The 15,155-nt window shown below is 48.7% G+C and overlaps 1 protein-coding gene across 1 annotated transcript in view; it reads left to right on the top strand.

Annotated features, from left to right (window-relative positions):
• The window catches only part of JPH2 (junctophilin 2), a 62,039-nt gene that overhangs the window by 18,834 nt on the left and 28,050 nt on the right, over nt 1-15,155 (top strand). The window contains 2 exon segments of the mRNA XM_024746807.1: nt 5,875-6,045; nt 6,048-6,528. Coding sequence (XP_024602575.1) covers nt 5,875-6,045; nt 6,048-6,528 — 652 coding nt within the window.

The raw sequence follows: 15,155 nt of genomic DNA on the forward strand, positions 1-15,155 counted from the left end.
CAGAAGTGAGAGCAAGGAAAACGAAAAAAAAAAAAAAAAAAGAAAAAGGGAAGCATGTGCAAAGGCCCTGAGGTAGGAAGGCGAGTGTGACTGGAGAGCCGTTCAAAAAGAGTCAGGAAAGGTGGGCAGGGGCAGCCCACTCCGGGCTTTGTAGGCTGCTGAGAATCTTGGTCCTTACCCTGCGGGCAGTGGGAAGCCCTGTAATGTCTACAAGTCCCAGTGAGGGGATCATCCCCAAGGGTATTAGGAAGCGCTTCCTTACATAGAGGCTCCTCTCAGCCAGATGGCTGTGGGTGGGTCCTCCTCTCCCTCTTTGGATGCATTCTTCCTGTCCCCAGAGAGAACTGTCCTGCCTTAGAGAGTCAGGCAGGGGATGGCTCCAGCACTTGGCTCTTCCCCCTTCCCAGGGCCCCATCACTCCCAGCCTCCCCTGGGTGTTTGTGCCTCTTACCACTTGCTCGTAAGTTTCCTAATATAGCCTGGCCATTTCCTCCCCAACTGGAGGCCAAGAGCTCTTCTCCTGTTGCAATCTCAGTTTTTCCTGGGCTTAAAGTGGCCACGTCAGCCCATCTCCTGCCAAATTTAAGCCAAAGGTAGACTGGTTGATTTAATTTCACAAACTTGTCCATTCTCGAGATTAGATGTCTTCTTTCTTTCCTCTGGCTTACCATCTTCTCTGCTCTTTTCTCACTCGCTTCCCCCTTTGACTTATATATATTTTTTCTTCTTTCTTCTGAGACTTCTGGAAGGAGCACAGCCAGACGTGGGTGTGAGTTTTGACTCTGTGCATTTATTAGCTGTGTCATCTTCGGTGAGCCTTATAGGAACTATTAAATATCTCTCTGGTCATTTCGCAGACCTGTTTTCAGATGGATAGAGCAGAAAGAAAAGAAACTAGTTGGAAAGCGCATGCTCTTCACTCACTCACTCACTCATTCAGCAAATATTTATTGAGTACCTATTTGATACTGTTCTAGGTACTAAGGATACAACAGTGAGCAAAACAGAGTGGAATCCCTGCCTTTGTGGAACTTACATTCCAGTAGGAGAGATGGTTAATAAACAAAAGAAAAAGCAAAATATATGTAATATTAGACACGCTATGAAGGAAAAAAGAAAGCAAAGAAGGGAGATAAAAAGAAAAAACCTTGGGTGGGGGTTATAATTTTAAATAGGGTGGTGAGGGAGTCTTCAGGGAGATGACATTTGAGTAAAGGCTTGAAGATGGTGAGGGAGTGAGCCATGCAGATATCTGGAGGAAGAACATTCTAGGCAGAGCAAACAGCAAATGCAAAGGCCCTGAGGCAGGACCATGGCTAGTGTGCGGGAAGAATAGCAAGGAGGCCTCTGTGGCTAGAGTGAAGTGAGGGAAAGGGGAGAATGGGAGGCGGTAAGGATGGAGGAGTGATGGGGATGAGATCAGGTAGGGCCTTGTGGGTCACTAAGGACTTCAGCTTTTTTTCTGAGTAAGAAGGAGCAGAGCAGTGTCGTGATCTGGCTTATTATATTTGAACAGAATCCCCCCTGATAGGTGTGTTAGGGAGATAATGGTGGCTCAGACTACCATCTAGCAGCAATGGGGGTGGTGAGACGTGGCGAGATTCTAGATTCACTTGGAAAGTAGAGTGGACAGGATTTCCTGATGGATATTTGCAGGACGCTGTACTGGGTAGGGTTTTTTTTTTTTCCTTAAAAATTTATTTACAAATTATTCATTTATCAAATCAACTTTATTGAGGGATAATTTCCATGCAATAAAACACATTTTAAGGGCACAGTCTTTTTTTTTTTTTTGGAATTTTATTTTATTTATTTTTTTATACAGCAGGTTCTTATTAGTCATCCATTTTATACACATCAGTATATACATGTCAATCCCAATTGCCCAATTCATCACACCCCCCCACCCCACCCCCCGAGGTGTACAGTCTTGACAAACGTCTACACCTGTGTAACCACCAGCATAGTCAAGATATAGAACATTTGCATCAACTCAGAAAGTTCCCTTGTGCCCCTGCACAGTGGATCCCCCTTACCCCTCTGGTAACCACGGATCTGCTTTCTATCACCATAGTTTAGTTTTTTCCAGGCTTTCATGTCATTGGAATCATATGATTTGTCTCCGGCTTCATTCCCTTGGCACGTTTTTGAGATCCACCCATGTTGGTGTGTGTTTCAGTAACATGCTACTTTTTATCGCAGACTAGTATTCCATTGTGTGGTTGAGCGCAGTTTGTTTATCCATTTTCCAGTTAATGGACATTTGGGTTGTTTCCATCTTTTGTTGTCTCCCAAAGAAGCCGGAAAACAGGTATTATTTTTCTACTTTCCAGGTAAGGAAATTGAGAATCAGAAGAAGTAGCTTGGTCAAGGTTCCCCAGCTTAGATGGTGTTTGAAACCAGTTTGTCTCTCTCTGTGTTTCTTTCTGTCCCCCTGCTTCCCACACAATGTGGCCCCATGTGGATGAACTTGGAAAATGGAGCATGATAGTTTTCTATCTGTCTCCTCACATTTTCATCCTTTGTAGCACACTCTCATTTCTTTATTCCCTACACTTGCCTCATAATCCCACTTCCCTCCTTGAGTCAGACCTCAGTTCAAATCCCAGTTCTGCTTCTTCCTCACTGTGTGACTTTGGGCAAGTCACATAACCTCTCTGAACATCAATCCACCTAAGAAATGGAGAGCATATTTGCATCTTCCTTTGCGAGGTCATGCCCAATGCTCTCATCTCTCTCTGTCTCTCTCCATTTCTCTTTGGCCCTGTTACAGTTGATATTCTCTGATCATTGGTTTTCCATGGCTGGTCATTGGAGGGAGGTGAGCCCTGCTGTCCCCTCACCCCTGGCTGTTCCTGCCTGCCGTACTGAGGGGCCAGAAGCACCAGACACCCTCCCCAACAAATTAAAGCAGAATTTCAGGTGGCAAGGCCCGTGGATCTGTATTTTATCTTTAGCTTCTCACATGCATCCAGGATTGAGAACTGTGGGCTCAGAGCATGAGATAGACTTGGGTTTTGGTCCTGCTTCCTTGGTCAAGACTAGTAACTTCTCAGATCACCAACTTCCTCTCCTGTAAATAAGCATCTGCATGAGACCCACCTCACAGGACTGCTGGGAGGTGTAAGTGAACCCCCCGCACTGTACGTGATCCTTGACAGGGTCTCTTCACACACAAAGGGCTGGGGCTGGGTAGGCGTGGGACCCTGAGCTGGAGCAGTCTGTGCTGGGAGGGGCCGGGCCGCGTGGAGTCATGGGGACTCACTGTCCTTTGCCTCCAGAGTCACAGTGCCCCGATTCCTAGAAGCCCAGCATCTCAAAGTGAGGCCAAACCTTAGAGCCTCATCACCAACATGTCATTGACTGATGGGGCAGTTGAGCCTGTAAGAAAGGAAGAGAGTCACCCAAGGTCACACAGTGAGATGGCGTCTCTGGACAGGTTCAAGCCAATCAATCAGCAAATATTTCTGGAGCACCTCTATGTGCCAGGCACTGTCCCAGATGCTGGGGATACATCAGAACAGAAAACAGGAAAGATCCCTGCACCCACAAGGCTTCCATTCTAGCCGGGGAGGAAAAGAAATCAATATAAATAAATAAATCATATGGTATGTCAGAAGGTGACAAATGCTATAGAAAAAAAAGAAAAAGTAGATCACGGATATCTTGGTGCTTGTGGGGACACAGGCAGACTGTAGTTTTAAATAGGGTGGTCGGGTAGTCCTCAGTGAGCAAACACTTGAAGGATATAGGTAGGAAAAGAGTTCCTGGCAGAGGGAACAGCCAGTGCAAAGGTCCGAATGGGAACATGCCTGTCAGGTTGACCTTAAGAGTCCCTTACCAGCCATCCTGGGTCTTTGTTGTTAAGCCATTTGGTTCTTTTGGTTAACTAGGGAAGCACATCAGCTTGTGTTTAAAACAACGGCTCTGAATTTCCCCCCTCCCTTCAGTGAACATGATGCGTCAGGCACTGTTCTACATACAAAAGGCACAAAGACAAAGGCAGAGAGATGGCTTTCAGTGGTGCTGCTGCGGAGAGACCAAGAAGGTAGAACAGCTGTGTGTGGGGGTGAGGGAGGTGTTGAGTTGGAGATGCTGTGTAACATCTGGGAGCATCCATCTCCAAGGCAACATGTGGAGCTGCAGAGGGGAAGAAGTTGGGGATATATTCAGGAGAATCTGCAGGACACAGATGGCAGTTATAAAAACACCAGATGATGCAGTCACCCAGGGAGGACGGGGAGGAGGTTTTGGACGGAGCCCCGGGGAGCACAGCCTGTTAGGATGGGGGTGGAATACGAGGACGTTTTGTCACCTTTGTATCAGCTTGTTCACACAACTCAGGTGACCTCACACGCTAGCATAACTTTGTAAAATCACACCACACATATCTTTTCTTTCTTAGTTCTTCAGCAAATTAGCTCATTTAAACCTCCAACAACCCTATGAGGTAAGAGGCAACTGTTACCTGTTTGACGGGTGAGAAAGCTGAGCCTCAGAGAGGTTAAGTCACTTGCCCAAGGTTACACAGCTAGCAAGGGCAGAGGTAGGGTTCGGACCCAGCAGCCTGGCTCCGCAGTCTGTGCTCCTAACCATTACTCTGTGCTTCCTCTCTATTCACGTCGTGGCCACATGCACAGATTCTATTTCCCAGGAGATCAGGTATTCACACTCATGGACATGCAAGGCCTTCTTGTTACCAGCTTCCTGTACACGCCATCTTGCGTACCCGTCGTCTTACACGGTCTCAGTTTCATTAATGCGCACAACTTCACACACTCACTCAGCCTCGAGTGTCTCAGATTACTTTGTGCTTTAACACTCAGATGGCCTTGTGTACGCAGACCTCACACATACCCATAATGTCACCTCCACTGGGCACTCACTCCAGTGTGTACACACCGCATCATACACTCATGGGCTCACAGAGGCAAAGGACACCAATAGGCACATTCCTAACAGTCTCCTCTACCCATGGCCTTGCACAAATACACACTCGCCTGTGCGCTGCAACATTCACACCGCTATGCAAACTCACCGTCTTATCCATTCATGACCTTGGACTTTCACGTCACCTTGCACACTAGGATAGCCATGCACACGCATTCAGCCTCACATACCGACAGAGCCTTGCCTGCTCACAAGTTTGCACTCTTTGATCCTCTAGTAGTCTTGCACCCTCACTCAACTTTGCCTTTCCTGCATACTTAAGACCTCAGATGCTCTCATAACCTTATATACGTCCCACGCTCACGTGATCTCGGTCACCCTCTGTGCACACACTGCCTTGCACACTCAAGCTTCTACACTCACACAGATGCAATATTCACGCTACCGCACAAACTCACTGTCGTACCACTCGTGCTCTGGCACATTCATTTGCTCTGTGTGATTCCAAATCTGTGCACACTCACAGAGCCTCATCTGCTCACACAACCTCACACTTAAGACGGACTCACTCAACCTCACCCGATTTGGCACAGTAAAGATCCTGGCGCATTCCCACCAACAGAAATACTCACACCGGTCATGCAAACTCCTTCCGGCCTGTCTGCTCGTGTCCTGGCACGCACTCCCGGGGCCCCGCCTTCCCGCACAACTTCACACACCGACACTCGGCATCACACCACCTCACTCCATCTTGCACGCTCGTGGCCCTGCCACGTTCCCACCGACGGAAATATTCACACCACTACGCAGACTTCTGGCTTGCACGCGTTTGTTCTCCCACACTCATTCACGCAACCTCACACACTCGGAGCCTCACAGGCTTTGGTCACTCCACCCTCCCTGCCCCGCAAGGGTCTGGCCCGCCCCGGCGCCCCCGGGGGCCCCGTCCGGCCGCCCCACTGACCGCCCTCTCCTCGCCCGCAGGGACGTACCAAGGCCAGTTCACCAACGGCATGCGCCATGGCTACGGCGTGCGCCAGAGCGTGCCCTACGGGATGGCCGTGGTGGTGCGCTCGCCGCTGCGCACGTCGCTCTCGTCCCTGCGCAGCGAGCACAGCAACGGCACGGTGGCCCCGGACTCGCCCGCCTCGCCGGAAAAAAAAGCGCCGAGTCGCGCGCGTCCCTGGGCAGCCAGCGCAGCCGCGTCAGTTTCCTCAAGAGCGACCTCAGCTCGGGCGCCAGCGACGCCGCGTCCACCGCCAGCCTGGGCGAGGGCGCCGAGGGCGCCGACGAGGCCGCGCCCTTTGAGGCCGACATCGACGCCACCACCACAGAGACCTACATGGGCGAGTGGAAGAACGACAAGCGCTCGGGCTTCGGCGTGAGCGAGCGCTCCAGCGGCCTCCGCTACGAGGGCGAGTGGCTGGACAACCTGCGCCACGGCTACGGCTGCACCACGCTGCCTGACGGCCATCGCGAGGAGGGCAAGTACCGCCACAACGTGCTGGTCAAGGGCACCAAGCGCCGCGTGCTGCCGCTCAAGAGCAGCAAGGTCCGCCAGAAGGTGGAGCACAGTGTGGAGGGCGCCCAGCGCGCTGCCGCCATCGCACGCCAGAAGGCCGAGATCGCCGCCTCCAGGTAGGACCCCGGGGGCGGGCGCAGATGGGTTGTGCCCCGCTTGGGTAAGAAATCCTGAGCCAGGGCAACCTAGGAGGCCCTGTTTCGGGTTCTTTCTCCATCAGGGGCTCCTCCATGACTCTGTATAGAGGACTCTATATAGAGGGTTCATTGGAGGTGCTTCGGGATCTCATGTCACCTGTTCATCTATTGTCTAAACATCCATCCATCATCCATCTATCCATCCGTCCACTCAGTGACTCCCATCCACCCATTCACCCAACCCCTACCTTCACTTTTAAACCTTACATTCACCCAACCGTTATAATATCAACGTGAACGACCATCTCTCTACCCACCTATCCACCCAGCCCCTTAACTTCCTGCTTACTCATTCAACCACCCAGTCACCCATCCAGCCACCAGCCATTCATCCAACCACCCAGGCACCCATTCAACCACCCATCCATCCCCTCATCCCCAGCACCCACTTTCACTCAACTTCTCCCATCCACTGAACCACCAGCCATCCTATTCAACCATGCATCCATTCACCCAGCTACCTTCATTCACCCAGTTACCTCCATTTATCCAATCACCCCATTACCCAGTCATGTTTCCATTCACCGAAACAACATCCACTCCCACCCACCTACCCAGCCATCCAACTCTCCATCCATTATGCATCCATCCAACTGCCTTCATCACCCAACCATACTTAGATCCAAGAATCCATCCACCCTTCCATTCACTAAACCACCTCCATCCACCCATCCGCCAGCCCTGCATCCATCCACCCTCCATCCATTCAGTACCTACCCTTTCATCCATATTCAGGCCCCTCTATGTCTTTTTATTGTACTTCAGAAAAAGTTCCAATGTTGCCTTCAAAGATTTATAACACCTACTGTGTGCATGGCACTATTTTAAATGGTTACAGGTATTGACTCATTCAGTCTCCTTAACAGTTTTATAATATTGGTACTATTTTTATTTCCATTTTACAGATGAGCTAAATGAGGCATTGAGAGATATGGTGGCTTGTCCCAAATCACCCAGGTAGCTAGTGGCCAGGTCGTAGGTGGTTCCTCCCCTCCTATCCAGCCTCATTTTCTACCACCCTTTCCTTGGATCTGGATTTTTTTCTCTGTACCAGTCGCACTGGCCTTTTATTATCCTTCTCTGGTTCTTCCTGTCAGAAGGCTTTTGTTCCTCCTGGTTCCTTTGCCTGGACTGCTCTTCCTTTCTCTTGCTGCCCCCTTAGTGTCTATCCCTCCTTCAGAGCTCAGGTCAAGCCTGACCCCCATAGAGAGCTAATGAGGCCCAACCCCCCATCTCAGGCCACCTCTCACTCAGCTGCGTGGATGTCTTCTTAGAACATCTCACAGTTGCAACTTTACGCTGCTTATGTGATTTTCTTTTAACCTAATACTTATAAAGGGCTTCCTATGAGCCAGTCACCATTCTGAGGTCTTTACATCCATTAACTCATTTAATCTTTACAAGATCATGAGGGGGTAGGTACTATTATTATTCCCATTTTGCAAATGTGGCTGAGCTGCGGGGACAGCAGAGCGTGTGGCAGGACAGTGGTGACAGGTACTAGCCTGTCCCAGTGCCTGTAGCAATCCTGCTGGCGGCTCAGAACGAACTGGGCTGGAGGCTTTCGCACTGCGGTCTTCAGGATTAAGCAGACCGAGGGTCAAATCTTGGCCCTACCATCTTTTAGCTCAGACCTGGGCAAATCAGTTGGCCCGTCTGAACTTCCGTTTCCCCATCTGTGGTGCCACCGTTGCTTAGTTGTATGTTCTTGGCTAAGTCAACCTCAGTTGTCTCATTTATAAAAATGGGGCTGGTCTGAGAGTTAAGAAACATAGTGCAGGTCCAGTGGTTCACAGCCCTGTCATGGCGTGAGTTCCCCTGGAAGCCAACTTGGAGATGGAGGTTAGTGTGCAGGAAGTTTACAGGAGCCCTCTCAGGATCAGCACCTGTGGCGAAGGGAAGGCGGCAGGACTGGGCGGACGGAGATGCTGGGCTGCCGTGCAGTCTCCACAATGCGTCAGCCGACCACAAGGGGCAGCCTGCAGTGCAGATGACCTTCAAAGTTATCCCAAGTTGAAGTGAGGGAGCCGGATCTTTACACCTTCTGCACTGGATGCGGGCTAACGTCCAGAAAGGGGCGTGACCTGGGGCTGGATGGCTCTCCTCAGCCAAGGGCAATCCCTGGACAGGACTGACAGCGGGCAGCAGTCTGAGCAGCTGGGTTGGGGGCAGGGGGAGGGGAGAAATAAATCCTTGGTTCTGAAGGGGAGACTGGGTAGCAGATCACATTGTCTACTACAGTGCTGGCCACCTAGCAAGGACTTCATCAATATTACTAGTCATTGTCGTCCTTCGATGAATTCATTCTACAGATGTGGAAACTGAGGCTCAGAGAAGGAAGACAATATGTTTTAGCCCACCTGACAAGTGAGTGAGAGAACCAGGGCTTCAGCCCCTGGCTTTCTGATTCCAAAGCTTTAACCAGCACGTTTTCCCACTCTAAACTTTGTAAACTTTAAATTGTCATGAACGTATGCGTAGTTAGTATCATTAAGGCAGAAAGAAGGTGTGGGTAATTTTCTTAAGACTTCTTGGTTAGAGGCAGAGCCAGGCTTGTGACCAGGCGATCATATAATTTATTGTCGACACTTTTATGAGTAAAAGGGGGGCACTTTTTAAAAATAACACTTTTATGGTGTACTGATTTTAGATTTACAGAAAAGTTGCAAAGATAGTACACAGAGTTCCCATATACTCTCCGCCCAGATTCCTCTAATGTTAACTTCTTTCATTACAGCAATACATTCATCAAAGCCAACATTCATACCTCACTGTTACCTAAACTCCAGACTTTAAGGTGGTGTCTGCCAGCTTCTTCTACTATAAAGTTACCATTTTCCCCTTTCCCTAATTTAATCTTTGGAACACAGACATCAAGTTCAGCCCACATTCAGGACGGAGAAGGGTCTGGAATTAAGCTCTACCTTTTGGAGGGGGAAGTATCCACATACATTATTTGGAATCCTTCTGTACGGAAGATTTGTCTCTTCTTCCAAATGGAACGTTTAAAATTATTATGCCAAGTGTATATAGTTACGACAGGTGTAAGCCAGGACTGTCTGGGGCCACCCTGGGACACAGCAGAGCTTAGATTAGGTAAGAGCTGAAGCTCTTGATTTGGAAGACCAAGAGTTAGAATTCTGGCTCTTCTACTGAATTGCTATGTGACCTTGCCCAAGTTGCCTCACCACTCTGAACCCTGGATCTTCTTTCTTCCTAGGGTTTTTTGGGGGAGTAGATGAGCTAATGCCTGTAAAATGCCTGGCACAGAGCAGCCAGCAATAAAAGCAGTCATTGCCATCATTTAACATGTTCGCTTTTAAAAGTGAGGAAATGGAAGCTTGGAGAGAAGGAGGGATTCCCCCAAGCTCTCCCCTGCTGGGGGCAAACTCTTGACCCTCTCTGCCCCTTTGCTTTCCCTGTCCTTCCTGCCAAGGCTGTGCCCTTGAACGTGAAGGTGTTGAGCTGCCTCCAAGAAGGCTGCCAGGCCCACAGCTGGGCACTGAGTCTCTGGAGTGAGAAGGTGGTGCCAGCTTCCCCCACGCGGTGCCACTGGGAGGGGAGTGTAGGGGAGATTTGGATTCCTCATCCTGTATGCCCACGGGGCTGGTGGCATGTGGGGGGCAGCTGCCTGACTCGGTTTTAAACTCAGATTGAATTTCCAATTAAGGTCATCTTCGGGTTAGGAGGAAAAGCAGGGTTGTCTTTCTCCTGGGAGCTTTGGTGAGTATTCGGGCTGCAGAGAACAGAAAGCCTTCCCAGCAGCCTTCAGGCCCAGGCAGGCCTAGGGTTTCTGTCTATTGTGGCCTCAGGCTCCCTGTCCTGGGCTTACATGGAAGCTATCAGCTCAAAGTCTAAGATCAGGACAGCTTTCCCAGGGAGAAGGGGAAAGCTGAGAAGTCTCATCCCCTAAAGTGGGCGATGGATTGAAAATGATTCTAGATCTGTGCTGTCCAATATGGTAGCCACTAGCCGCATGTGTGTGTCGAACTCTTGAAATGTGGCTCATGTGAATTGAAATGTGCTGCAAATGTGAAACACACACTGGCTTTCAAAGACTTAGTAAGAGGGGCTTCCCTGGTGGTGCGGTGGTTACGAATCTGCCTGCCAATACAGGGGACAAGGGTTCGAGCCCTCGTCCAGGAAGATCCCACATGCCGCAGAGCAGCTAAGCCCGTGCGCCACAACTACTGAAGCCAGCATGCCTAGAGCCCATGCTCTGCAACAAGAGAAGCCTGCACACCAGAATGAAGAGCAGTCCCCACTTGCCGCAACTAGAGAAAGCCCGTGCGCAGCAACAAAGACCCAACACAGCCAAAAAAAAAAAAAAGAATGTAAAGTAACCTAGTAATAATTTTTTATATTGATTACAGGTTGAAATGATTATATTTTAGATATAGTGGGTTATGGGCTTCCCTGGTGGCGCAGTGGTTGAGAGTCCGCCTGCCGATGCAGGGGACACGGGTTCGTGCCCCGGTCCGGGAAGATCCCACATGCCGTGGAGCGGCTGGGCCAGTGAGCCATGGCCGCTAAGCCTGTGTGTCCGGAGCCTGTGGTCTGCAACGGGAGAGGCCACAACAGTGAGAGGCCCCCGTACCGCAAAAAAAAAAAAAAAAAAAAAAATAATCATAAATAGATATAGTGGGTTAGAGAAAATGTATCATTGTAATTAATTTCACTTGTTTCTTTTAAATTTTTTGAATGTGGCTACTAGAAAAGTAAAAAAAATTACATGTGTGTCTCATGTTATATTTTTCTCGGACAGTGTTGCTCTAGACCCATTCAGGGCCCTAAGGAGATAGTCCAACTCCTTCACTGACCAGATGGGGAAACTGAGGTACAGAAAAGGACAAAGAGATACCCATAGTCACTGAGTGATCAAGGGGGGAGCTAGCTTCATGGTTCCTGATTTTGTGACTACGAACTCTTTTTGTAACGCCTTTTAAGGTCGTGGATACTGGGCTGTGGACGGAAGCTGGGATGTTTGGGGAGGTGGCTAAACTTTTCTGGTTGTCATGACAACACCCTGATAAATGGCTCCCTTCTGGAAGGAGCACAGGGAGTGGTTCAGAGTGGGGCTTTGGCTCTGCCTCTTGCTGGTTAAATTTCATCTTCTCTCCAGACTTTAATTCTTTCATGTCTAAAAGGAGAATCATGGTATCTACCTCAAAACGTTTTCACAAGGGTTAAATCAGAGACTGTATATGCAGCACTCAGCACAGGGCTGGAAGCAGGACTCAGTGGATGTTAGCTTCTCTTGTCATTGTCTAGGATTCTTGTTGTTATAGTTGTCGTGTGCCCCTGCCCAGAGGCAGGGGCTGGCCTGCAGGAGATCTCAGCTGCCCCAGGGTGTGAGGCTTGGAACATCTCAGGTTTTTGACCAGGGTGGCATCAGTGTGGCCCTGAAAACAGGGCCCCCTGAATTGGTCTGTCCTCTGCTCTAACACCTCCCCACCCCCATTTCAAACTACCCCCCTCCCCACACACAGACACACGCCCAGATTGACCCTGGAAATTCCCAAGTTGAATGCAGGGTCAGAGTTGGCTTTGTGAGTTGCTGGGAGGTGAATTTCTTGGGTAAGTAGCTAAGAGCTTGGGTTATAGCATTGCACTGACCCAGGTTTGAATCCGGGTTCAGCTACTTACAAGCTGTGTGACCTTAAGCAAGTTACCTCACCTTCCTGTGTCTCACTTTCCCTTTCAGTCAAATGGGAATTATGTTAATTCTCTTTCAAAGTACTGTTGCAGAGAGTAAAAGAGATAGCCCATGTAAATGGATTTTGCTTTGAAGACATGCAAGGAAATATACGCTGTTACAATGAATCCGGTTACGATGAATCATTTTGTACTGATCTGAGTCTCCCTGAGAATGATATCACCCCGAGGGAAGCCTCTGTCTTCTCTCACAGTCCCTACAACTGTTTCCCAAACTTGCATCTTGTGCTTGCCAGAGTCCCAATTTTTGCTATATCCATGTATCACCTCTGCTTTCCAATTTAATCTCTATCTTTAAATCAACTTACTTCAAAATATGTACAACTATTGAAAAGGAAGACTTTCGACTCCCTGTTGAAAGTGAGAGACCCATAGCACGGGAAGTTCTGAAAGCAGAACGATGTTATTTAAGTCTAAGGTCAAACTATTAATTCCAAAGATCCTAATCCTGAAGACTGCTTTCTTTTTGCTAAAAAGAGACATTGACAAGAGATTGACAGGTCTGAGAGACCTGTAGGCACCTGACTGAGGTTTGTCCTTGACCAACAAGAAGAATGGTCTGATGCTATTTCAAGCTGCGACTTCACATCTGCCAATGCCCATTTCCAGCACCTACAGGGTGTGCAGACCATCCTGGGGAAGAGGGTCTGGCCCTAGGCTAGGTCAAGGTAGGTCTAGGTAACTGCCCATGTTCGAGCCTGTTTAATTTTTATTTAACAACAATCCAGGTAGTCCTTATTTCTAGGAGCCAGAAGGATTCTAAGCACCTTACATATATTAACTCACTTAATCCTCAAAACAACCCTATGAGGAAGGTACTATTATTCCCATTTTATAGATGAGGAAACTGAGGCACAGACAGGTTAAGTATCTCAAACAAGGTCATTCCTCTGAGTAATGGCAGAACTGCGACTTGAGACCCCAGAGCCAGGAGATCTGGTTCGAGAATGGTCTTAACTGTGATCTGACCTTTGGCTGGATTTCTTTCACAAACATTGATTAGCACTTACCCTGGGCCAGGCTTGTGCTGGGGCATTGGTCACCCAGTGGATCAGCATGGCCAGCATCCTCTGGGGACTCACAGCCTAGTGGCCAAGACAGAATGGGATTTGACACAGTCAGTGGTGGGTTAGAGGGACAAGTGAGCAAAGAATTACTAACTGCCCCAGAGGTGGTCTGGGAGATTCCCTGCAGGTGATGGGTGACTCTGCTTAGGAGTTTGCAGATGGAGACGAGGGAGAGAAAGGTCATTCCAGGTAAAGCCACAGAGGTAGGAATGTGTGTGGTTTGTTTTGGGAGCCATGAGTCATTGGCAGGGCTGGTGTGGGTGGGGAAAGAGATTAGAGATGAGCCCGGGAAGGCAGCCTAGCACCAGGTGAGGACGGCTTTGAATGCCAGGTTAAGGAGTTTCGAACTTACTATGCAGCAGGCATTGTTCTAAATGCTTAGCTAAATTCACTCATCTAATTCTAACTGTGGCACACAGAGATTGTTAAAACATGCTCCAAGTCACATAGCTAGTAAGTGATGGAACTATAATTCCGGCCCCAGAGTCTGATCTTATCCAGGACAGTTTCTGCCACTTGAGATAGTGAACTTCTCTCTTTCCTCTTTTTTTTCTTTTTCTTTTTTTACATTGTTCAGAAAAACATACGTGCTAAAATTTAAGGAAATTCAGAATAATAGAAGATAAAAAGCAATAAAACCCCTTTTCTACTTCTACCTCTGTTGCACCTCTGAAGTTACCATTGTTAACAGTTCACTTATAGCATCCTTCCATTTACCTATTCTGGTTTGTGTTTTTTTTTTTTTTTTTGTGGTACGCGGGCCTCTCACTGTTGTGGCCTCTCCCGTTGCGGAGCACAGGCTCCGGACGCGCAGGCTCAGCGGCCGTGGCTCACGGGCCCGGCCACTCCGCGGCATGTGGGATCTTCCCGGACCGGGGCACGAACCCGTGTCCCCTGCATCGGCAGGCGGACTCTCAACCACTGCGCCACCAAGGAAGCCCTTCAGCTTGCTTTTAAACTTAATATGTTTTGAGATCTTTTCATCTTGTGCACGTACTGCCTTAATCTTTTTAACAACTGCATTATATTCCACAGTCCGGATGTACCATGATTTATTTAGCCAGATCTCTCTTGATGGAGATTGAAACCATCTCATGTTTTTACAATGACAGACGAGGCTGCACTGAACATCCTTGGCCCATATTCTTGCTCGTGAAGCTGGTTAAAGGGATGGCTCAGCCAGGTACCTCATCCTATCAGGGATATTTGAGCATCAGCAGAATGCATTGGGAACATAATGCCGTTAGCCCAGGTCTTGGCAAGGGACTGACTCTTGACGTTCACGGTCAAAATGTAGATTCTGTGGTCTCCCCTGACAAGGTCTGTGGTACTCTTGAGTGGATTAACACAAACAAGCAAAAATCCAAATCACCCCTGTCAAAGGTCCCACTGCCCCTCCATATTTTTTTAAATAGATATTTAAGAATAATTGTTGCAAGGCGTGTCAAGTCATTAGCCTGTTGCGGTGCCCCCATGTCTCTGCCTGTCCTTGCTTTGCACAGATGTACTTTTATGGATTAAATTCCTAGAAGCGGAATTGCTGAGTCAAAAAGAATGTGCATTTTAATTATTAGCAGAACCCCAGTTAATCTCCGAAAGGGCCGCACCAAATTCATAACCCCCTTCGACAACGTACAGTTGTGTGAGCGCGGTTTTCCTCACACCACCACCAATACCACGATTATCATCCTTTTGCATCTCTGCCAAATTGTTTGAGGACAGTCACGTGTTCCGTGAACCCAGTGATCACCGTCAACTGCCCAG

The sequence above is a fragment of the Neophocaena asiaeorientalis genome, unplaced genomic scaffold (assembly GCF_003031525.2).
Source record: "Neophocaena asiaeorientalis asiaeorientalis breed wild unplaced genomic scaffold, Neophocaena_asiaeorientalis_V1.1 scaffold132, whole genome shotgun sequence".
Taxonomy (NCBI): Eukaryota; Metazoa; Chordata; class Mammalia; order Artiodactyla; family Phocoenidae; genus Neophocaena; species Neophocaena asiaeorientalis.